The following is a 25,606-nucleotide window of genomic DNA, read 5'->3' as shown; positions in this document are numbered from 1 at the left end:
CCTAAAGACATTCTGATCATTTGCATTACTAGAAAACATCCTGAATTAATGGGAAATGTGTAAATTTGACTGATATATAATTTTAGCTCGCCTAGAGGGGATCAAATGTAAGAAATGTCTCACATTACCCCGCTCTCACCTACATGTCACTAAATTCTACACACTGAACCGTTAAAACAGAATTCCTATTTCTGTAGCCAATAAACAGCGTAATTTAAGGCACAGCATATCCAGTACATTTTCTCTTGCAGAGCTCTGTACTTCAGTTTGAAGTACTTGTACTTAACTGAGTGCTTAATTTTATGGTTCTTTATATATATCAGTGGGAACTATTTTGGCTTGAGATCCTTTGAAATGATGTAATGGCTGGTCATAGATTGTGAGATTATCAGCAGCATAAAAAAAGGTTTGTTGAAATATACATAAGCAGGCAGTGTTTTTTTTATATATAATATCAAAAAAGGAGTCTACAGTAATATCCTCTCCTAATACAAAACGTATATTATATGATTAGTATTAATACTGATATTACTGATTATACTATTATTTTCACCAGGTTCAGCTGAGAACTACACTTTATCCATGATTTCCTAAAAATGGAGCTTGAGAACATGTTTTAAGTATGACACTATTACTACACTGACCATATTGAATTAGCTAAATTTTATATCAGGGGATAAAACAAAATTGATCAAGATATATATTTTAAGTTTAGTGTACATGTTTTTTTTAATGTATTGTGCTTTATTGTTTTTTCTCTATTTTATGTTTGATGTTTAAAAATAATTAAAAAAATCAGATTTCAACATGTAACATTTAAAAGGGCTCCGAATACATTGTCTCTGTCTATTTAATAGGAGCAGAACGGGTGAATGAGGTGAATTAAAAGAGGCAGCATTAATAAGAAACTGTGACAGTGGATCTGGACAAACAACTTTATTTCTGGTAATGCATCTATACACTGTACATTCAGTCATTGTAGTATATAAGCATAGCTATTTTCAAACATAATCTCATAAAGTCCTTTACTTTACAATATAGTCCGTGTCGTGAGAGAAGGGGAAGGGAGATAATGGAGAGATGAGGACAAAGGTGTGAAAAGATGAGGGAAACAGGGGATATAGATAAACAAGCCAAGCTTTTTTCCATACTGTATATGTGGTATTAATAAATGGGAAAGCTTACATTTACCTCTTAGATAAAAATAATTCTAGAATTGTAAGGTTTATATAGTATTAGCAGCAGCACAGGGCTAAAAAGATACATGAGGGTTAGGGAGAAACAATCAGAAAGTGGCTTAGTCATGTGTGTGTGTGTGTGTGTGTGTGTGTGTGTAACCCATAGCACAGGTCAGCTATCTGATACTAAACATACTGTTAAAAATATATATGAACTGGTGAATAAAAGTCATTCAATATAAAGACTCTACAGTAAAAAATGAAAAGAAATGGGTTAACATGTTTATGAAGGGAATATTCTCTTACGCACTGCATTTACTGTTTTTGAAACATCTCAGTTAAAACACAAATTCCCCCCAAAAAAACAAGACAGTTATTGTAAGAAAGAAATTATTTTTGAAAAAGGAAACACCATGTACATATATTATACAATATTGTAAAGAAAAAATATTTACATTTGAAAATCCTTATTCAAATCTTCACACTGGCTATTATTTGTCTATTAATATGGACTGTTATTGCTGCTTTGCTGTCCATTATTTAGCAAAATGATTCTCTTTTAGAAAACAAGACGTTGTTAAACTGCTTTTTTCTTTTTATTTGGGAGAGTGAAGAGCCAATGTCATTATTGTCTCCCTTATTTTGTAGAAAACCATGAGTAAAGTAAACTACACATTGGCTATCAATTCTTTTGAGTGTAAAAACAACTACAAAATGTACCAATTTTAGGTCTGTCAAGGTGACAGACACAGTGTCGTCCTCTGAGCAATATCGGTAATGTTGAATAAGAAATGGGCCTTCGACATAATGCCCTCTTTATTATACTTGACCGGTCCGCCCCTGGACAAGTCAGCAAACTGGGAACAAACAGTTAAATCTTTATGTACAACCAAAAGTAACAATTCACCGAAGCAAGTGGCTTTTAAAGATGTTCTATAAAAATGTTTTGAACATGCATATCATTGTATTCAGATTAATTTAAAAAAAGCCCTCATTCAGGGAAAAAAACCCTCAAGCATCTAGCCTTTGTTCAATTGTTCTCTGCATTGAAAAAGAAAAAAAATTGTAAACTGGTTGGTTTTAGGAATACTGAAAAAAGAGCTGCTGAGCGAGGGAGGGTCATTTAATTTGAAAACCTGCAAACAGGAAGTTGATGAGAGGCTCCGCCCCAACAGCTTCATCATCATTTTTTCTTACTCTGGAAACCTTTCGCCCACATCCAGGCACTTGAGGTTGTCCAGCATTGCATTTTTTTTTTTCATGTCTTTAGTTTTTTTCAAGTGTGAAGTTTTTCTTTTTCTTAAAAAAACATTTGCAACAGTTTGTTGCTTTTTTAAAGTCTTCTTCCTCTCGTAAATAAGATAAATTGCTTTATGTTGAATAACACAAAAAACCCTTACATGTACAGTATCAAATGCCCAATAACCGACTATATGTATGGCAAACTTTCTCAAAGTTCATGCATAAAGAAAATATGAGTTTTCTATTGAAAAAAGGGAACATAACAGACGAGCAATAAAATATCTCCACGTTTAAAAAACAACATCAACAACCAAAGAAAAATTAGAATTAACACAATGTACATTCTGATTGCATTGTACCCACTGTGAGGAGGCGTAGTCATGGTCTCTGCCATTTGGATTGAATCTGATTTGAATCTTTGACCATCTGATTTTTTGTTCAGGCTCCAATAAAAACTCAACACGGTGTCGTACAGTAAGTTGTTAGTGAACTTTCTCTGTCAAACTTGTTACATGTGTTAACTTGGTGCTGAAGCGACAGTTGTGTCATTATATTACAAAAAACGGGAGTGTGTCGAGAAAGAATTTCAAACAATCCCAGACTGCATCAGCAAGCAACAGGTAGAGCCTTTTTTTCTTTATTTACAATACTTTGTCTTAAGAAAACAGATTTTTTATTTGAGATGCATATAATCAACAAAATGCTTACTGAATTTATATGGTAGCAGTCACGATAAGATGATGCTTTCAAAGAAAGATTGAAGACAATAGTGGGAGTACAATGCATTAAAACAGTATTTCTGTTATGACAAAGTGCGACTTATTATTGTAAAGGAAAAAGGAAAAGAACAGATATTTATATTTACACACCTTAATTTAATTCAAATGAACATTTTGTGGTTCTTGCTAAGGATGCCCCACCTGAGTCCACTATGATTTCATACATGATGGAGCCAACTGGAGTAAAAACATGCCAGTTGTGACTTGATGTGAAAACCGCTGAGATGGATATTGTTATTGATCATCCGAACAAAGTGCTCACTAAAAGAAGGTGCCTTTACCATGGCATGTTTTTATTACCAGTATATAATCCAGGGTTCGATGCAAAGAGAGAAACATACTGATTCAACTTTAACTTCACACTCGATGCTTCTCCCCCTCAGTGGGCGGCGATGGCTTCCTGAAAACCCGACAAAACCACGGTGGAACTGTGGAGAGTTCAACTGCTTGTTTTGTTCATCCTCTAATGAGTTTGTTTCTTTTATATTTTTAAACTCCATGAGCACAGAGAAACAAAGTAACTATCTTTTCTTTACATATCGCTATGTAGTCTCTTAAATAGCTTATAATGTCTTTAAAATCCTCCTCATATCTCACCATGACGGGGACGGCCATGGAGACTTTTTCGGGGAACTGCCAGTTGAGTGTGAGCCCTCCAAGCTGCACTGCTGTAACACCTCTAAACAGCTGTGTAGCTCTTATATAAGATGATCGTCTTTCAGCATTAATTATCATGGATGTGTGTCCAAAAGTCTCACTTCATTCTCTGTCAGAGAAAATCCAGGCACAACCACGTTTTTGTGCTATACATGTGTCATGTAATCCTTGAGATCCAGTTTTTTTAACGTTCTGTGAGTGTGGAAGGTGCAAGTCGGTGCTTGATTTAGAAACACATGCTTCCATGTTGCAGAAATGTACTTTACTATTTTCAGTCATTCTCCAAAGGAAACATTCACTTGACTGTTCATGGGCATGGACACAGGTCCTCGTCTTATCTCTCCGTCTCTGGTCAGAGGGCGAGAGTCTTTGAGTTTTGTGTTCTGGAGGGCGAGCATAATGGACAGTGGGGTGATGCAGCTGGCCCAGGACTCCTGTGTATGGTTGTGGTCTGACAGGCAGATGAAGTTGGGGATCATGGCGAGTGGGGTGAATGGTTGGGCTGTGAGTTAAGCTGCTTGGTTACTTGTCCGCAAGCGTGTCCATGGGCGTCCCGTCCTTGTCAACGTTGGTTTTGGGCCAGAGCTGCTGCTGTAGCTCCTTTACAACCCTCTCCAGGTGCTCCCTGGCCTCCCGCTCATGCAGCAGATCGGCTCGGAGCTGCTCGCGGTCGGCCTCGGCGTGCTGCAGCTTAATCTGGAGGTCCTCGATCTGGTAAACACATGGAAACAGATGAAGTCATGCAACAGAACAGAGCTAACTCCAGGACGGTTTGGAGGAGAATGATCCAACCACTCTTCTAAACAACCATCTTCCATACACAGCTCAAGGAACTATATCTTTCAAGTGGCTGTTGGCACACTATAGAGTCCTACAGCCCTCTCACCAGTGTCCAGGGTTTCCTTCTGCAGGCCTGATGCCATGATCACATGACACATGTTGTTAACTATGTAATAATGTTTGTGTTAAATTCAATTTGAAAATTAAGGGTCTTCTGTGATCCAATTACATGAATATTCCTGAGTCCGAATTGGGATGCGGTATCAAGCTGGTGCCTTGAAATAGGTGTCTGATTTAGTCAAATTCATCGGAGAGGACAATGGTAACTGACAAGAAGATTCTGAAAACATCAAAAACATCTTGACGACAGCTGTCTGAGGGCGACTGCAGTCTCTGCAGGAGGCACACAGATGCAGTTGGAGAGCATAACCTCCCTCTTGTTTTGTCTAATCTGCATTTCCCATGGTGCTTGAGGGAAGTCGCCATCTCTTCCTGTTTCCTTTCGGTGGGGGACTTACATGTCTGTGCACTTGGAGCTACACCCATTTATTTTTGACTGTGGAAGAGGAAATGTTTTTTTTTTTCTTGCCTTCTCCTCTGCTGACCTTGAGAGTATTTAAGGGAGTGAAACACTGCAATTACTCTGAGGGTGTTGTCTAGACTTTGCACACATTGGACTGTTAGTGTCTGCCTCCATGCATGGGCCTGTCTTGTTTCATTTCTACCCATGTCTCCTGTTTCTCAAATATATTCTCATGTTTAAGTATCATCATATCTTTAAAAACAATAAGCCTAAAGGGTGAAAGGTTCTTAAAGCCTAGCTTAAATCCTTCATAAGCAACCTCCACATGCACAGTAACCCACCTGTGCTGAGTATTTTGCGCGAAGACGTCCTGCCTCGCAGCCTTTGTCGCAGACCCTCAGCTGTCGAGCCTGCTCCAGCTCCCTCTTCAGACGGATCCGCGACTCATTGGCTTCCTTCATCTTCTTCTCGCTCTCGGCCCGCAGACGCTCGATTTCCTTCCTCAGGTTCCGCTTTGCCTCGGTTGCCTCCCGCAGCTTCTCCTTCTTGGCCACCCGTAAGAATTCTAACTCCTGGAAAGAGGAGATTGTAGATGTTAGCATCAAGGAGAGACTCAGCCTATGTGGGGTTTAAACGTACATAATTAAACACATAGAAAACAAAATTTGTCGTTTAACATAACGTGTCCCAAAGTGCTTATACAGTGGATATACAGTATCTGTCGAATGGCTGTTTGACTCCGACTCTGAGCTGTTGACACCCAAGAGCGGTGACTTATTACAGAAGGCTGCAGGGTCCGTTTACACTAAGACAAGTCAGGGGTGAGGGCAACTTGTGGGCTGACTAAAAGTTAGGTTTCCTTCCTCTGAATCACTGAAAGTGTGTGTGTGTGTGTGTGTGTGTGTGTGTGTGTGTGTGTGTGTGTGTGTGTGTGTGTGTGTGTGTGTGTTTGTGAGAGAGAGAGAGAGAGAGTGTAGTGGTAACACGCCCATACTCTTCTCATGGGAACCTAGCAGTTGGGACAAACATGTCTGTCATCAAGCTTTGTTAGTTCTCACAAAAAGAGTGAAAAGAAACAATCCCCATCACACCCAATACTCTGCAGAGGCTTTACATGAGAACTCTATGAATACCAACAGGGTTAGAGTTAGTTAATCTAAGTAGAGTAGCAGAGCAGGAATTATACCAGTGACTTCTTTTAAAGTAAGACCCCATTGATTTAACTTTTGGTTGGTTGGATTCGCCTTGCTTCTGCACAGCTCCTCTCAACACGGACGGAAAGTGAAAGTGGAATGCCGTCGCGCTGGAGTCCCTTTTCTTGCTCCCACACAAACTTCTTCGTCTGCACTTTCTTGTTCTCAGTCCAAGACCAAAAAAAGAAATAGAAGTCTGGCTTTTCCCTTTGCAGCAACATCCGCTGTCGTTGTTATCACTTGCCAACTCATGCTAAGCTTTGCGGACAGTGATAAAGACTCTACTTCTGCATTCCGATGTCTGAGCTAAAGTCATTTCCTCAGTTTGCCAACTTTGAAAAGTTTCTGCTGACTTGATTTCTAAAAAGCTAGGGGAGGCTAAAGGATTGTATGAGTTGTCATTGGCTGCTTAGGCTGGGAAATCTCATTCTCTCAGTCAACAGTGACACACATCATGGTGCGTTCACTCCAGCTAAATCATATACTATGTAAATATAGCATATAAGTGGAAGAATAGTGACACTTAATCACTGGGGTTGTAGAACTGAATAAAGATGGCTATACACTGATAATAGGCTGTTGCTATTGGCAACATAGGAAACGTGTATGAGTCACAGTTTGTATAGGTGTTCTTTTTTATTATTTACCAAACAGATAATCACAACTTCTATATAGAGTTACACTGACACATGTGACTAATTGGTGGCATTGAATGACAGGGAGCTTAGTCTGGTTGAATCAACTCCTACCTGTGGTATGATAATTAGAAATACATTCCACATGCCTTTTACATTGTCTTTGGTGGAGCTGTTATAAAATCTTCCATTGGCAAGTGTGCGTGAAATAAGTTCAGGTCAAACTAAATAGTGTTTGTCAAGATGCAACTCTTTCTGAATTAATATTGTTTTAAATCTTTTTCCAGAAGCAAAATCTGTTCTAATTTTACAATTTTAAAAAAGGGTTAAATGGTTAAGTTAAAAAGTCTCAACAATGTATGACTTAAACATATTTCCATTAAAATGTCAGGTCAGTGACAAAGCAAGGCAAGGTCTATGTCTAGTCTGCAGATCTATGTGTTAGCTATGTGTTTCTGCCGACCAGGACCAACGACTCCTCAGACCTTATTCGGCACTCAACACACACAAATGAGACTGACATCAATGTTCTCATTTGACAGCACAGAGAGATTCTTTCAAGTCAAACTTCTTTTTAAAGACTTATGAATGAAACTTTACCTGCTGGAGGCTGCGTTTGGCCTGCAAGGCCGATCCCAGCTTCTCCTCCTGCTTCACCCTCATCTTCACAATCTCATGCAGAAACTTCTCCTTTGACTCTTTAGAGTCCAGTCCGCTGTCCAGTGCCTGCCTTAGGCTTTCCAGCTCCGACTCCAGCCCCAGCTCTGGAGGGGTCACGGGGGCTGCAAGGGGTGCAATGGGTGCAGCAGCTGTAGGGGTAGTGCCCTCGGCTGACGTGACAGTGCAAATGGGCCCTTGGGCGCATGGTGAGCTCAAGTCCTTGACTGAGCTGCTGGATGAGGTGAAAGATGGTGACGACAGGGAGGACAGGGACGAAGTAACTGGTGGGAGAGATCAGGGAGGAGAAAGAGGATGAGGTTAGTGGACAAACTAAAATGTGCTGCTATTGGAAATGAGCTGTAAGTTCTCTAGGTGTCAAGATTTGGTTAATCTTGTTAAATCTGACAACCTTTGCTGGCCAGTCCAGCCTTGTAACAAATGATCTTTACACGTCTCATAGCTGAAAAGATGAAAAACTTACACTCGTCCCGGCTCTCCACTTCAATCTCCACCTCAGAGTCTTTGTCCTCCTGAGGTGGTGGTGGCTTGCTGGCAGTGAAGGAAAGCGGGCAGGGGGCCTCAGTCACTGGTGGCTGGAGCTCCTCTGTGGCTCTTCTCTTTCGGGGCCTCGAGTTGGCTCCTTCACCTGGGGGTTCACCTCCACTTGGATGGGAGGTGCTGGGTAATGATGGGGACATGGGACCCACCTTACTCAGGGGTTGTGGTGTGAGGGAAACATTGGGGGCTACACCATTCTCCAGACTCTTGCAGTTGTAGAAGCTAAGAGAAAATGAGACAATTTAATTGTATGTATTATTATGTTTAAATGTAATAAACCAAATCAAGATCAATTCATTAACAACAGTAGAACTATATATCCAAGTCAATAGAACCTCAACCACATTGCAGGGTCCAGCCTCTGCAAACCAGGGTAGAGAAACGTTCAAATAAAGTGCCTGTAGCTGTTTCCTCCCACTTCATGAGACACTGGTCCAGATCAACTCTGATATGATGCTGCCTGTACTGGCAGCACCATGGCAAGTGGGTGCCCACATTATGAGTGTGTGTCAAATGTGTTTGAATGGTATCGTGTGGGAAGCTGTGGTACAGTCGGATTTGACCTCTGTGAAACCAGCCCACCCAGAAAAGTGAGGGAGTATGCTGGGAGCTCACCAGATCCAGCTCAACAAATGGCTACTACTTCTTGTAGTTAAAGCTCCTCTTAGCGTTCAGATATTTCCCGGTTACTGATTAATTCAATTTCTAGTAGAAGTTAACTGCTGTTTGGGGAAAGTGTCTTATGTTTTTGATCTGGCTGTCCTTTGGTGGACTCACCTGTCTCTCAGCAGGGCCAGGGGGTGATTGGTGGGGTCCTTATCAGCAGATATGTGGGGGGACCAGGGCCTGAAAGCTGAGGGTCTCTGTCTGGGCTGGATGCAGTTAAGCCCCTGAAAAAAACAAAAAAAGGTACTTTGAATCACAAGCAGTAAAAAAATCACTTTTTGTATAACTGCAACCAGAACGCTAAGTGACAGTTGTTAAATTTCTGCTGCAACACTGTTTACCCCTGAGAATCCAAATGGGTTTTGTGGACTCAAACACGTCACCCACCCCTCCATCGGCATAGGGGTGAGTAGATAACGAGGGAATTTTCATTTTTCTGTGAACTATACTTTTAACAGAGACAAAAACATGTCCTACAGATACTAGTATCCCTAGCCCTAACCCTAATATTACATATTATTATTAAATATTTTATAATTACAATTGGGTTTGATTGAAATCAGGAAAATATCTGGTCAAAGAATAAGTGAACAAGAATATGAATCTTGAGTGGTTTTCACTGCTAAAATTGAGTATGTGATGGTTTCCATAATACATGACACATTCCAGGGTATAAAGTAGTGCGGGTGGTTACCCAGCCCTAGTGTAGGGTTAGCCTCTCACATTTATATGTTGTATTTCAATGTGTGAATTTGTGGATCCACAATGAACAACTTTGATTCTGAGACAATGCAATCTTGGCTATCGTATGATGACGATTTACCCTTTGGGGCAATGGCTAATATTTTGTGGCTTCCAGTATAGACAGTGGATATCCGGGCCAAGTCTCTTTTGTTTGCCATTCACTGTTTATAGTCCGACTGGTTTCTTTTATAACAAGTTGAACAAGCCTCCACACAAAAAACAAACAGTGATGAAATTATCTGATTATTTAGATCATTAGGGCAAAATGAAGGCGCTTTCGAACACCTGTCACTGTTGACCTCTCTTTGACCTTGGGTATGGTTCCACAGAGATGGGTTTCACATAAAAATGATGAGGCATCCAACAGTCGAATATTCCAGGGCTTGATATAAACATTGATTTATTGGTGTTACAATGTGCTGCAGGTTGCAGTAAATCTTTGCAGTTGTCCTAATGTAGTCCATTGTGGTTTTAATGTGGTCAAAAGTCCCTTGATTAAAAGGATGTGAATGGGCCTGTCATCATTGTGGTCTTCTATAGAGTTAGATGTGTTGGGTGACTGGAGAGGGGTCAGTAGGAAGATTAATTGTTGAATACAGTCTGCAGGGTAGACACTTTTTTTTCCTGAGAATATTGATCTTTACAGTGGACATCCATCTTTATTTTGTGGTAATATTCTCTTTCACTGCTCTCAAACTTTGCTTCATCTCAGTAAGCGAATCTGTGCAGCTTATGGCATCTACAGTTACCCCCCTCTGTTAGCACAGCTTGCCAAATCTAAATTTAAGCACTACCCTCATCTGAAAACTTCTGTATAATATTACAAGACATCTCATCTCATGCACTATACATCATTATCATCATCTCTGTTCTGAGTTTAGCAACACCAACCTTAGTTGGGGCGGACAGGGATTGTAGCCAGTCGAGCTGCTTCTCTTTGTCGGCCAGAGGGGATGGCGATGGGAAGTCTTCAAGTTTGGACCTTTTGATCGGGATGGGATCAGATGGCTGGAAGAGACAAAGAACATTTGTTTTAAGTTTCAAAATTGCAGGTCAGCTAGTACAAGCGAAGTCAGGTCATATTCCCTTCAGTCAAAATCCTGCAATCATAAATCAAACCAGATCTCTACTATGTCAAACAGTAGACACATTCAGGTCAATAGGTTTTCCAATCTGATATGACGCACCACAGGTTGCCCAGTTGGCTAGGGCTGTCAGTGTCACTGAACAAAAAATGCACCCAATAGTGCCAGACAGACCAATAGCTTTGTCTGTGTGTGTGTGTGTGTGTATGTGTGTGTGTGTGTGTGTGTGTGTGTGTGTGTGTGTGTGGATGCCTGATAGGGGAGTGCCAATGGAGCTGTCTGATAGCTGGAAGTGTGACTGTGTTTAAATTTAGGTGTGGTGTTGACTTTGTGTGTATTTGTGTGTCTGTCTGAGACTTGGGAAGTTGTTTCAGGGTTATTAAGTTGCACACACGCACACGCACGCACACACACGCACGCGCGCACACGCACACGCACATACACACACACACACACACATCATGTTTGCTCATGGGCAGCCAAGAGAGGAGGCAAGAGGTGACAGGGGCAGTGTCTGTCTGTCTCTGTGTGTGTGTGTGTGTGTGTGTCTATCATACACAGATACACCCATACATACAGACAAGTAGTGGTTTGTTTCTCTACCTCCCTTCTGGCTGGCTTTGTGGCTATGACCTCAGCCTCCCCAAGCTGTGGCTGTCACTAGCTACCACACACACACACACACACAGACACACGCGCGCACACAAACACACACGCGCACACGCACACACACACACACACACACACATACAAACGCTATCACTGTAGATAATGATAAATAAAACTTTCTTTGTTTTCAATTATCTATTTAAGGCTTAATAATCTTGCAGATACATTGTTAAAATGACGCTACCTCAAATGGGACATTTTGTGGGTTACAGTTTATAAAACAGCACTCGTTAAAGCTTTAAATAGTTAGTAATTTAGCATGTGGAGCAAAGCATACCGACTACTGATCTGTTAGTGTTTACTTCTTGTGATATTATAAATGCTTGATGATTTTCACACTTCACACTTTTCAGTGTTTGGAGGTCCTGTGTTGGAGTGGAGGTCACACATGCGATGCAGATCTGGGCAAGTTCTTGTCAAACCAACAGTATTTCAGCAGGGGGAAAATTTTTTAACATGGCTGGGCTTGGTAGGTCTGTGTGCATAAAGAGATATGTCCTATATAGCAGGGCAGCAAAGGGCTAGAGGCAAGAGACTAGTCCCTGCAGTTCAGCCCAGAACTCACACATACACACAGAGCGCTGCCTCAGGGCAGACTGTCTATGCCACGTGCCAATCCTTGTCTCGTGGATTACCAGTTGCCAACGCAGCGGCTCTCCATCAGGGTGAGATCCGGCCCCGGTAATGTTGCCCATAGAGAGTGTCGGAGGTCAACAGAATTGGCAGCTGAGCTCTACTGGCTGAGCTTGGGAGGTGGTGGTGGTGGTGGTAGGGGGGGAGGTTCAGGGAGTGAGAAATCTGCATGTCTCGATTACTGAACAGAGGGACTGTCAGACATGAGGCAAAAAGACAGCCGGGGTGGGAATTCCTAATTTTTAAAAGCACCCCTGTGATGTCTGTGGCACTGCTGCTTAGGGTCCCATGGGATGGGTTTAAGGGATCTAGTGCAAAAATGAGCAATGGTTAAGTTCGAATATAATTTGATTCACTTAAAATGATCCCATTGTGTGATATTCCTATATGGGTCCCTGGGATTAAACAGTATCCAATGGGGGACTGTGGCAGACGGCATGAAACCAAAAGACACACGTGAACATGCATACACACTCAGACCCTGAACGAGGGGTGAGTGAGACACTTTTCATGGAAACTAGACCGGGCTCTTCTGAAAAGCCTCTGACTTACAGAAAGAGCCGGGCTAACTTATAAGACACACAAAAAATGTATGTGTGTGTGTGACAACGCATCCCACCTCCTCACGATTCAGGCTGGATTACACCGCATAGACAGGATGTCACACTTCCAAGATAAGGCCTTCCGATTAGGTGAGGTGTGTGTCAGACGTGCTCAGACTGCGTGTCTATGTGCTCTGTGCCAACACTTCCCAGTGCCAACATGACACTTCATAATATCGATGCAGTGGTATTACACTGCAGTCTGGGAGGCTGGCATTGGCCTTTTATTAAAAGTCAAATATCATTTTATGGTTATTAAACCTGCTTCCGGTTAAAAGTTCCTGTGCTCTGTGGGAGAGCATTTTTTGAATAATATTGCAAAAAATATCAGTGCTTGACCTTTGAAGCACATATCCGTAAAATGCTGATATACAACCTTAATTTCACACATAGCATTTAGGACTATAGTTTTTCGCTGCATGAGAAACTCACAAATCCCCGAAGGTGTGGAAACTGAAAGTGTCGGGCTTGTCTCAGCTGCCATAGATGGGGCCTCACGCCGGGGCCCATGTGTGAGCACGTGTCAGGGCAAGTGGATGTGGGTGTACACGTATGTTAGTATGGCTCTGTGTGTATGTGTGGCTGCGACAGGATGGGTGGGGTGATAACAGTCTTCTCGGCTGAAGACTGTCTGTGCCTTTTGAAACCCTCACAGTTTCAGAACACTTCCTCTGTCTGCAGGCCACTGCTGTTTATCACAGCCAGACAACAACACCATGAACAGCACTGTCTTTTAACAAAATGCAGCTAGGGTGTTCTATCTCTTTGCAAAACCACCTTTCCTGCCGTCTTTTTCAAACGTTCTTTATCAGTAAGTGCTGTTATCCCTCAGCATGTGGACATTTATGAAGGAAATAAAGGTTGATTTATAAATGTTTCCCACATGATAAGGTCATTCAAATCGATTTGTATAAGACCTCTATGAAATATATCCATATTAAATCCAATCTGATGAGGAATGTATGGTTACAGTCAGTATACAGAAAACTTACATAACTGTCAGAAATACAACGGGAAGTGAAACTTTGTTGCACCTTCACTATGTTGACCTTATGTATAGTTCAATTATATTTTTTCTCTTCAAGTTGTGAACATTGTGAAACACTGTCAGATGCCAAGGTGTCCCTCGCTGGGGAAGCACAGCTTGTTACACTGGGTTCTTTATTCTGATGTACCTTTTTGAACAAATCAGGAGGGTTGATTATGTGAGCTGGTGAACTGAAGAGGCAGAAGTGAGTCAGTAAAGAGAGAGTTCATTGAGAGGTTTTTCCTCTGCTGAACAAACATCATCCAAGAAATTGGTGGAGGCATAAAATGGCAGATTGGAGAAAAGGCCACCAAAAAAACATCAGACATCTATGTCAAACACCCCAAAAAGGCATCCGATCAGTCTCACTTCATTAGAAATGAAGGGTATTCTGTTCTATCTCTGCTGGAGAGGTTGTGCGAGGGAGTTTGTGCTTTATAAAATCAGTCTTTTGACAACTTGATCTGGGGGAATAAGCTCCAGGCTGAGGTGAAACTTGCCTCAGGGACAGTTTGATGTAAGACTTCTTACCGTGTTGAAAACAGGAGTGTCACCAACAAAAAGCCACCAAATCCTAGCGGCTTTGAATGGAGACACTCTGACAGACAGCTTGTCATTAGGTAACACATAATCTGCTTCTTGATAGTGTCTGTCATTTTCATTTATGCCCTCCCCCAACGCCCCTCCCTTCCATGCTTATTTATTTCTGACACTATACCTCCTCTTGGTTTCTATTCATCTTGTCTGTCTGAGTGTGTTTCCTGTGCCATAGATTACCGGATGTCCTCTACAAACAAGCAGGACTCCAGTCGCAGAGAAAGAAAGCAAGCAAAATAAGACACAGACATCAAGAAGTTTGGGTAAACCAAATCCTTTCCATTAGAATATAACGACAAACAGGAACTTGTAAATTCCTAGGCAGTAATTAGGGACATTTGTTTTAGAAAAAAATAAATACCTTATAAAAAATAACAAGCCTTTCATATCTAGTTCAATATTAAACTGTTGAAAAGGTTTATCCTGTGCTGACTATATCTTTGGTGTTCTTGAATATACCACTTGCCACAGTTGCCAGAAATCATGTCTGCTTTGACCGCATAATGCGACTCAGTGTCAAGACCACATGGCTTGTAGGTGTGCTAAACAGGTTGCCTAACCCAACATCCCCCAGTACTGGTTCAAGATGAAAGGGCAAACAACCTGTGTTCTTGACTCTTTCTGTACTCCGGAGCCGCACCCTGCCTGTGACCTGACTTTGGCCTCCCTGCATGTCTTACTAAGGGGCCCATGGTGGTGGAAAGGGTGGGGCCCTTCCTGGAGGCAGAGTGAGAGCTTAGCTCACCTCAAACAAAACAGCCACAAAAACTCCACATATGCTGGGAAACAAACAGGTGTGAGACAACACGTCAGCCCACTGTTTATGCAAAAAAATAAAAAAGACTGAGCAGGGATGCTCAGGCTGAATTTATGAGCTGTTGGCCTTTGAGCAAGCAAACAAGCTGCATGTAGGATTTTAGTTTCCCCCTGAGGCTTTAGCAGTTTTTATATATGCTGAATTGCTTTGGGCAGTGTTGGAAAGGTGAGTTGTTTGTCCGGACAGTTGAACTTTCACCACCTGTTTATGCTAATTCCTCATTCAGAATGACTTGTACGTTTGTCTGTATGAATGTGACTGTGATGAATGTGAATGTGTGAGCAGGATAAAAATACAGCGAGCACCGTGGCTGCTCACTCGAGTGAGATTCCTCGACTGTGCGTTTGTGGGTTACACACACGCACAGCTCAAATTTTGGCAACTAGTTCATCCTACCATCGCCCCCTTGGCTGAGGAGTCAGAGAGAACAATGGGGCCTCTGTCTTCAGACAAGTTAATAGCAAAAACACTTTACATAGTTACAGTCAAGCAATTGCAGCACTACACTGCGCATTGACAAAATTAATGTTATTATTCAGGAGTCTACAGTTGTCGGTCTTGCTGAGACAGAGTTCCGACTTCAAGAATAACTGGTTTGCTGACTACACTTGAAATCACCTCATCTAATATTCACTCGGATTTAATGATGAGTAATTTTACAGTACTCAGCAAAAAAAATTACTATTTTTTAACTATATTTATTCACTTTGAGTATGGAATTATAACAAGCAAGTATTAACTTGTTGAGGACAGTGTTCGGCAAAGACACCTTCCAGGCAAATGCATGTGTGCGCAGAAAAATGGAAGATGTTCAGATTGTCAGGTGGCTGTTTAAAGAGAGGAGGCCCCAGCAGTACCTGGCTGTACCACCTCTCCTTCACATTACATGTATCTTATCCCATAAGCAGGCAAGCTTCTCCTAGATTCCCATGCTACTTAAAAAAATAATTTGTTTCAGTCTTTCTCCCAAACAGCATGTATTGACACCGCTTCTCAGACAAAATACTCTTGCTCTCGTGTCACCTCCCAGCAGTTTACTGGACAGAGAGTATAGCACTACAAATTCAATTTTAGTTCCTTATATATCAGTATTTACATTCCCCAGGGACATTTTATGGCAGCAGGTCTGCTGTTGTTCGTGTGGTCTTCACTTCCAGGAAGAGTCCAGAGGAGCTAGTAGACAAAACAGAGGAGAAGCCTCCCAGAGCAGCTGTCACCAGCTGGGCTAAAGGTCACACTTGTAACAACTGAAAAAGAACCAAGAACATCTGCCAAAAACAAAACCTTTCAATTTGCAATCAAATATGTCTTTGAGTAAGTCAAAGTGTTGTAAAAATATCCTTACATTAACTGCTGACTAAGAATGAAATATGTCTTGTGTACATAACTTGCTTCATGTTATAGCAGTCTCTTTTGATAATGGTGAATAGTGATGGTTTGTCTCCTTTATTTACGCATCATGTTGTAGAATAAAATAGTTCTGGTACTGATGTAATTTCAATAAAGTGTTTGTGGTAGGTGATCAAGTCGTAACAGAGAGCATCAGTCAGACACACAAACAGAGGATTTCTCACATCAAAGTCCTGCTTATCCACAAGGAAATAAAGACAAGCAGCCTTGATTTTTAGCTCGACCAAAACAAGTTTGTCTAATGGATCTCAAATGGGCCCATTAGCCACAGAATTTTCACAACTGAAATTCCAATGTGGATAGCGCCAAAGATTTTACTTGACGACAGTAATATGCAATGGAAAACCAGAGTAAAAGTAAGGAGGGAAGGCAACAAATGACTCCGCTTGCACCGCAAGCCTTCCCACTGCTGCCTAGAGGCCATGCTGCACAGCCATGAATACACACACAGAGAGAAAGAGAAGGAAAAGGAAGAGATTGGGAGGTTTGGGAAGGGAGCAGGGTCTCCATTTCCTCTCGCCAAATTTGCTTTGGCAACCCTTTCCGTGGGAATGGTGCAAGACTAGTTCTCCTCAGCCAGACACAGCCAGGGATCGGCCCACCGAGGAGACGGAAAGCTCAGAAACGTAAAATGGAAAACGTGGGGTGGGGGTAAGTAAATACAGCTGGACTTTTCCATAGCTTTTCCTTTTCCGCCCATTTTTTGCCTTTTGCAGTTTTTATACTGATCAAATGCTTATATAACAAGTTATACCGATATGCTGGAAGTGCATAATGCAGTGTGTGTGCAACATGCAAATGTGCAATGTCTCATAATTTGGCCTTTTTCTGTAGCATGGGGTTTTTGAAGCCAATAACAAAATGTAGGTGTGACAAATGATGGAAATCCATATTTTACTAAATTAAGCCTTATATATGTACATTAAGGCTATATCTTGGAAAGAAAACGTAAAAAAGAAAAAGCATTGGGCGGATGGTTTATGAGATTTAAAATATTTCGTGCCTTTCCTCACATATTTACTCTCATTAAAGTGGACTTGAGGCAAAATTACCACAACATGTTGACGTATTTGGTTTTATCATTTCTACAATATTGATCAGTCATGATAATAATTATTTGAGGGTGGATCACACAAACAGGCAGATATTAAAAACCATATCAACAAACGACAGGAAAAAATGCAGTTTTAAAAGCATGTTTATGTCTTAAGCATTGCTTTCAAACCACATCAGTCTTTAAATGGAATGGAAAAGAATTTAATGTTCCATTCATGATCTTAGAACACAAATGTTTTAGAGTCATCTAAAAGCAGGATAACTCAATTGGCTCCATTTTTCATTTATACACTAATGGACATTTTCCATTGATCCGAGTGTGTATGTGTGTATGCCTGCACTTTAGAATATATGTCAAATCTCATTTACAGTCGGCTAAATGCCTCATAATTCATAATATTAGATGACAAACTAAGCCCTTATTCTAAGTGGTGCTGATAAACTTCATTTTCCCTAGCCATATACTATATCTGTTTATGGTATAAAACAAATCAAAGGCCTGTAGTTCCCAATTTATGGATTTCTTACAATAATAGAATCTAACTATTTTCAGGATTTGGCTTGATTGAGAGGGGCTGTGATGATCCAGATTTTGGTTTGGCATCAGAGCTGTGGAGCAGTGTAGAAAAGAAGAGAATTCCTACGTTTTCTCTCTGCACAGAAGAAGGTTGTACGGAGGCCCGATTAAGGAAAGATCTGCTGATGGCTCTTTTTATTTGCATTGGTGCAAAAAACTGGCTCGTTTCAAAGGAAACCAGATGTGAATTATGGGTAACAAGGGGTGTAGGGTGTGTGTGTGTGTATGCCAAATGCAGGCTTGCAAGCATGTGTGTGTGTGAGTGAAGGATGAGTACATGTATGTGTGCAGGATCGGGGAATGCAGGGCATAGGGCATATTTCTGCTTGGAGTGTTACGTGCCCTAAGGTTGAGGTTGCTTGTGAAAGGGTTAAGTCGCATGGCTGAGCAAATACATAAATAGCACTGGAAGGTGTGTGTGGGCATGGATGCTGCTGCCAGCTGGCATGGAGGGAGAGGGTTTACATGCACACACACACATACACACAAACTGGTAGTCTGATTTCTTAGTATTACTTATGGGGCACTGAAATACCAGCAGGCATTTCGGGTACCCCAGTCCAGCCTGCACTGCAGCAGATGCCTTAACATGTGACATCCCAGCAAAGAGTGTTGTGCAAACGCAAACACAAACACACATTGGTGTATACTTGTTTGAAGTCACACTAACCCACGCACACTGACACACAAATGCTAACACACCAAAAGAAGCAAGCCCGCTCGCTCCCACACATCAAAGAGCTCACAGCAGCAGAGGGAAGCTGCAGAGACGTGCCCCAATACATAATGATAAATCACCTCCCAAACCTTAAGAAAACTCTCAACTCGTCTTAACTGCACTAATATAGACACCCCAAGCAAAACAGATGAGTGGGTGCTCCGGGACTCCTTCCCTACCTCACATTCTTTGAACACACACTTTCCTCCTGTATGACATTTCCACTAATCTGAGTGGTATGGGACAGGTTCGAGATCTCTGGAATTTTGTCCGGTAACAATTTGAAATCTGACATGAAGGATTTTATGTTGTCCTCGCTCATGTTCACGACCCGTTCACCTTAACTGCTTTTAGCAGAAAGTCTTGGTAGACTTCCTAAAGTGGGGCACGGGAAGGGCTGATCATATTTAGCCATGTTTTGAGTGTGTCATGTGTCCTTGTGCTCATGTGCAGGGGCAATTTTCTGTGCCTGGATCCTTCTGTCAGAGAGGCGATGAGGGGGATTTAAGGGTGGGTGAGGGCTTGCAGTCAAATCCTCTCTCATCTTACAGGCATCATTACGCCTGCTAAAGCCTCATCCCTGGAGCCCTCCACTACCAGGGACGAGGACAGACCACCAATTAACGTCTTAACCTCCCTCTTGCCCTCTATGTCTCTATCTCACTGACACCTAGAGCTGGAGGAGGGCAAGGGTTGATAAAGATGCTGCCTCATGGGAGACTTTAAAAGCTGCTGGCATTACAGACATTATCTGCTGAGCCGGAGTGAGCATTTCCCCTGCATACAGACATAACGTTCACCACTACAGTTTTACCATAGCCACAGTGCATCATAAATAATAACTTCCTACATAAATGTCACCATACACCTTTATTTTCTAGAAATAATAATATCATGGATATATAGTTAGAGTTTGACAGGATAGACTTATGTCTCGGTGTTGTGTTTTGATTGCATTGACAATAAGCAAATAATGCTATATTAAGGCAAATGTATTTTAATAAGAGATAATATTTCTTCCTTAGATAAACTGTTGAACATGCATATGATAAACTGTGTCTATAGTGCAAAGGATTTGAATTACAACCTGGCCTTGTAAGACCTGATTCTCATTTCAGTTAAAGCATCTAGGATGCAGCCGGAATATAAATAAAAAGGCTCCTGGGGTGATGAAAGAGTGGTCTGCTGTGACTCAGTAGCTGTAAATGAATTGCTGATAACATAAACAAGCCTCCAGCACTCGAGACAGTGAAGGTGATATGATGGTTAAGAGGATAATAGAAGGTGTGAATCTGTAACGGCCATCTAATAATCTCAACCACAACCAATCACATCCAATCCACTGGAGCACCTGCAGGGGTGCTGAGCCACAGTGAACAAAACAGCTCATTGGGCCATAATGAATGAGTCAGACTACCCACTTCAGCCATGTGCGTCTGTGTTTACAGCTTGTGCTTCAAAGTAAACACAGCAACTGGGTGAGGTGAAAATTTGTCTTATTTCTAACTTTAGAAGTGGAAATGTTTGGCACTATAGATAACACATTCCATCTCGACCCCTGTACGACTGCTGCAGTGACAGTCTAAGAATTAGCCCAAAGCATTTTGGGCAACAAGTGGTAAACATACCTTGTAATACCCTCTAGGGCTGGATTGTTGATTTTTGCTCCTAATATTCAATTTAGAGAACATGGCAGCTACAGTTCTCTTTAACATCCAGTACATTTTATTCTTGAACATATTTTGAGAAGTAAACAGTCACAGATCACCAGCACATTTCGGCTAATATGCTTTAGCTTTTAACCTTCCAACTGGCTGTCCAATGATAACCCCTTGCCGTACAAAAAAACAACTAGCCTTTCAGAGATCAGAGATCAGATAGCGATGCAGAGGCTACACTCCTATTCCTTCCTGTCTCCTGGGTAGGATTAGGTCAAGCTGTAAGCGGTTTCAGACACCATGACTAGCCACTGTCACTCTCCAGACCAGGCCCTCGTCTGACAGGCCCTGCTGTCTGGGCCTGCTTGCTTCTTAGACAAACCACTGAACACACTAGGTCTTTACAAGCAGACAGCAACTCCCTATATGCTGCACAAAACAGCAGCTGTATCTACTGATTGCTGTGTTTGTTGTAGTTGGGCATTAAGTGGGCAGGGCCTGGTCACACTAATGCATTTGGAGACATGGTGGGTCAATACAAGCACCATGCTGAGCCCATTTTGCCATGTATGTATGCATGGTTATATGGATGTATGGACAGATGGATAGATGGATAGATGGATTCACTTATTGGATGACCACTATTGTGTGGAAATCACCATGCTGAATAAAGCAATGCTGCAAATTATTTAATTTTCATTAAAACACATCATGATATGAAAGAGAAAAGTGACAGATTTGTTAGGAACTTTGATAATTGATAAATTCATAAAATAATATATGACTAGGAGCTTTTCTTCAGCACCAAAATAAACCTGTGAAAAGTATTGTAGGTTTATTCTGCAGACCCATATTAAAAGTGGCAGTAGTGCTACTCCAGCACCTGGACAGCTCTTCCAGTTCCAATCCCATTTAGAGCACGGTCGAGCAGCTGTGAGAACAACGGCAGCCACTGACCTGTCTGTGACAACCAGCTATCACAGAATATTCTGTGTTATCATCCGAACAGACATAAGTGGCATTTGGATTAGCATTAGCAACAGTTACAAAACTCTTGCAATTACAGTATTTGTTTAGAGAATACACCTGAACATGGCCGCTGATTAGTTTCCCTTCACTCAGACAGTGTAATGGTATGGTGATGAGAGGGTTTGTGTATTTAGTTTTGTCCATATTATCACTGCTGCTCTCCTCACAAGAGGAAAGATTGCATTTGAGCATGCATTGTTTCAGCAGCATTTTGGATCTCACATTCAAACCACAAAATAGACAGAAGGGTTGAACTTGCCCAGCAAAATAAGCATGTCAGACAGGAGGTCAGCAAATACAAAGCAAAAAAAAGATAAATGTTTCAGTGAGAGACATTAGGTCATGTGCTGCCAAGGCCAAGTGGTGCTTGGGGACCTTTAAGAAAAGAGACAGCAACCATGTTCCTGTAATACTGCACCAGGAATACGTGGCTATTACAAGTCATTAACTACCAGACTGGAGTTCCAGCTAACACTTGAAATATTTATCCCAGAGGGGACAGGGCTGAGAGGAGAGCATGCTGAGCATCATCCTCTGCTGTATTCTAAAGGTATTTCATGGGGAAAACTGCCCAAGCAAAGTCCCGAAACTGTCACATGCCTTTTTCTGAGGTGAGAAGCTCTCCTTTGAGCCTCTTGACACCCTCAACGAAGGTGAGGGAAAATGGTCGCCACTGCACATGTGCTGCATGGACTGAAGTCACATCTCAATGTCTGTCAGGCTCTGCTGCCTTTCTCTAGGAGAGGAGGCATGATGGGCTGGGTTGTTAGTGAGCACTCCAGTTGTGCTGTGATGGGAACGCTTCCGACACCTTTCAGACACTTGGTACTAATGATGCTCAGCTTGCCCTGTGGCAGGCTGGGAGATTTTTTCTTCTTCGTCCAGTATTATAATGAACAATTTTTAGCGTCATCCATGCAAGCACACAGGAAAAACATGCCAGCTCAGCCAGATTGCGGTTATTCTGACTTTTGCAAGTTAATGTTCTAAAAAACAACAAGGTCTCTGTGCTTATTATATCCTGTTGAATCAACTCATTTTAAGTCAATTTCAATTAAATCTGACCATAATTTATATAACATTTTAAATAAAAAATATACTTTACTATATATATATACTATATTATTCAAAACGGTTACCAAAAGCAAGAGTACCAAATATCTGAGAGAGTTGCCTCTCTTTTTGTTTTTAAATCAATGTGAACACTTTGGTTTTCCCATCTGGGATTACATTTATTTATACAGAATTGGACTTGTGAAGACTTTATGCAATGGTCTTTTCTGTTTGGAGCTTATGGTGGCCATTGCTGGTCATGCTAACTTCCCAGGTCCAGCTTCACATATCCCGATGATCTTTCTTCAGAAAGGCCTATACCTTACAGAGATATTATATAATTATAGTTTTTCCCAGATTGTGCTTCTGAAAATGATGACTCTATTGAAATCCAGAAGTAAATATACCCTCTGTCATGTTGAGGTAAAGTAGCCAATAATAGGTGAAAGCCTTGTTAGAGCCAGCCAGACAGAAAAGACAGGAGGAATGAATCAATGAGCACCAGAGGCTTCCTGAGGGCCAGCGTAGAGGGGGGGTGGGCAGTTATTGTAAATCAATTGTCGACCAATTCATTTCCATTGATGGCATCAGAATAATGACATGCTGTAATAAAATGGTAATCAGGGCCTTTAGCTGCGGGCGGTAGAGACTCGATTGGCAATCTGAGCTGCAGGGAAAGTGGCAGTGGCCCACATTCTCCACTCTTCCATTGTTGAACATGTGTGCACTCATTCATGTGTAGGCATGTTAGTATCTGCTCAATAGAACATGTCATTTGTTTTTGTTGTGGCTGGATAAGTATGTTTGTCAGAAAGCATGTGCATGAGGAAAATCTCACGTGCTGCGCAGCCTCCGATTTAATCCCACAGATATGTGGCCCAGCGATGGCAGCAGATGGCTCGGTGAGCCGATTAAAATCTCAACAGCTAACCTCACACCAACCCAAACAGACACACTTTTAAGTGAGTAAGAGGAGCTGAGACAATTACCATACATTTCCTAGCAACTTCAAGGGGAGGGAGAAAATAGATGATGTTAAGAGTTTGTTTAGCTCCACAGAACCACAGACACCTTGAACCCCCACCAATCAATGGCAGAGACAAACAATATTAAACTGTGGGCCATGGCTGTGGATTTTTAAACATTGGTAACATTTAGCAAACATTCAACCAACGTGTACTTCGGGATGACAGGTTGATTTTATCTGGTGACCTGCCCAGTGAAGCCTCTGTTAAATGTTCAGGTCTTAAGTATGCAGAGGTGAACATTAGATATTAAATCAAAACAGTCTGTCTTACACTGAATAGAGTTGGCAGTTTCATTTAATTTTCATTTAGTTTTAATAACTCTTTTTTATTTCTACATATTTTATATCAGTAAATGTATTTAATGTAGAACTGCTACCTTCTTTTTCTGCCTTCCCACCCTATATAAAATGTACAAACACAAAATGGAGGGGTGTTGTTCAAGCATTAAGCCAATAGCAGAGGCATGCTATCTAAAATCAAATACAGGGGGAGAAATATGACTGCTTTGTTTGGTTCAGTGTAATCAAGCAGAGCCAAAATAATCAGATGGCTTCTTCATGGTAATATAGCAGGGTTTTGAGTTTAAAGGTCCAGTCAACACATATGGAAAATAGGTCAATTAAATAGGATTACAGTAATTAAGTGGTATTCTGGGAAATAAGGTGTGTAAGAAGGGTTGAATGGTGCTGCTGTAGAAAGCAGTTGTACAAGAGTACAAGGACCACAGTCCAATTGAACCCATCCAAAGGGCAGGTTGAGCAGGGTGAAGTTGGGGTCGCATTGCTGTATGCCCCAAAAAGAGGGGACAGTGGTGTCTGTTGCAGGAGTTCACCTCGAGGTGAGCAAGCAAACCCATGCCATAAACAAGTCTGAAGTTTATAGCCACTCTTTGGGTTTGTTGTTCGACCGCATTCTGGCCCTGATATCTGACTGGTGGGGGGTGGGCAAGGACACAACAGAGACACGCAAAGGGAAGACGCCGTAAAAAACAAAGAGAAGTTTAGAAAAAAACATGTGGATCACAGGGAGGCCACTGGTCACTAAAAGTTGGGGTCATTCAAAGAGCAGCTTTCGGTCAAACACTTCAGGTCAGTCTTGTTGCAATCTTGGTTTTAGTTCTCTCTCTGAATGGATAGCTATACACAGTCGGTTACAGCACGTGTGTCATTTTGTTTCCTCTATTCTCCAATGCACATGCATGCACAACTCCAAAGCCGTTTTCAGACATGACCTCTAATTGGCTACTGAGTTTACTCGTAGTCTGCCTTTCACACGTGCACAACACAGCAGGAGGTTTTCTGCACAGACGCATTCACAACAGCATAAAATCAGGGAAGAGCTGGAGCAGCCGGATGCAGCAGACAGAGACAGGAAGTGACATATTAACTCTGCTGCTACTAGGCGGCTGAATTCCGTAGAAACTGACGAGCGTCTCACTCTGACATTTGCGTTCACGCATGCACCTCCGTCGGGGAAAATACAAAGGACATGCGGAGTCCAGTGCATGTCTGAAAGCAGCAAAAGAGAACAAGAGCAGGCACTCTGAAGAACCAAGTCACTTGCTTCTGGAAAAACAATAAAAAAGAAACACGATGGGCAGGGAAGAAAAAGGAAAGAAAAACAAATGACAGGATGTTGCGGTTATGTGTGTGTTTGTGCATGTTTGGTTGTGGGGGTAGCAGTTGCTCTTCTTTCCTCACTGGAATCTGTCATAATTAAATAGGATAGGTTTTACAGTAAGTGAGAGCCTGAGGGGAGCCGGCTGCACTGCAAACATATTCAAGGCAGCAGTGAGGGGAACGATGTTTGGTTGAATGCTTTCGAGTTCTTTTAGCCTTACACACTTTTAACATGGTGTGTTCGAAGGACGGTTCTTCATGTGTGACTTCAGCAGAACCTTTATATGGCAGAAACAGGGATCTTAAACATCCCAGTTGGGCCAGCTATAAAAACAAGACCAGGCTGAAACCTAAAGAATGCAAAGCTGTCATTGTGATTGGACTCTACAGGGCCACTTCAAGCGGCCACAAGG

The 25,606-nt window shown here is 41.8% G+C and overlaps 1 protein-coding gene across 1 annotated transcript in view; it reads right to left on the bottom strand.

The window, feature by feature from the left end:
- Positions 1 to 921: 921 nt before the first annotated feature.
- Positions 922 to 25,606, bottom strand: part of skia (v-ski avian sarcoma viral oncogene homolog a) — a 70,308-nt gene continuing 45,623 nt past the window's right edge. Inside the window, exons 2-7 of the mRNA XM_053425038.1 lie at positions 10,507 to 10,623; positions 8,983 to 9,095; positions 8,129 to 8,427; positions 7,588 to 7,928; positions 5,501 to 5,731; positions 922 to 4,567 (exon numbers count right to left, since the gene is read on the bottom strand). Of these exons, the coding sequence (XP_053281013.1) occupies positions 4,379 to 4,567; positions 5,501 to 5,731; positions 7,588 to 7,928; positions 8,129 to 8,427; positions 8,983 to 9,095; positions 10,507 to 10,623 (1,290 nt within the window). The 3' untranslated portion in view covers positions 922 to 4,378. The remainder of the gene's footprint in view (positions 4,568 to 5,500; positions 5,732 to 7,587; positions 7,929 to 8,128; positions 8,428 to 8,982; positions 9,096 to 10,506; positions 10,624 to 25,606) is intronic.

This window comes from Pleuronectes platessa, chromosome 6, assembly GCF_947347685.1.
Source record: "Pleuronectes platessa chromosome 6, fPlePla1.1, whole genome shotgun sequence".
NCBI classification, from domain to species: domain Eukaryota; kingdom Metazoa; phylum Chordata; class Actinopteri; order Pleuronectiformes; family Pleuronectidae; genus Pleuronectes; species Pleuronectes platessa.
Note: the sequence above shows the minus strand (reverse complement) of the source record. Positions and strands in the feature narration are given on the sequence as shown.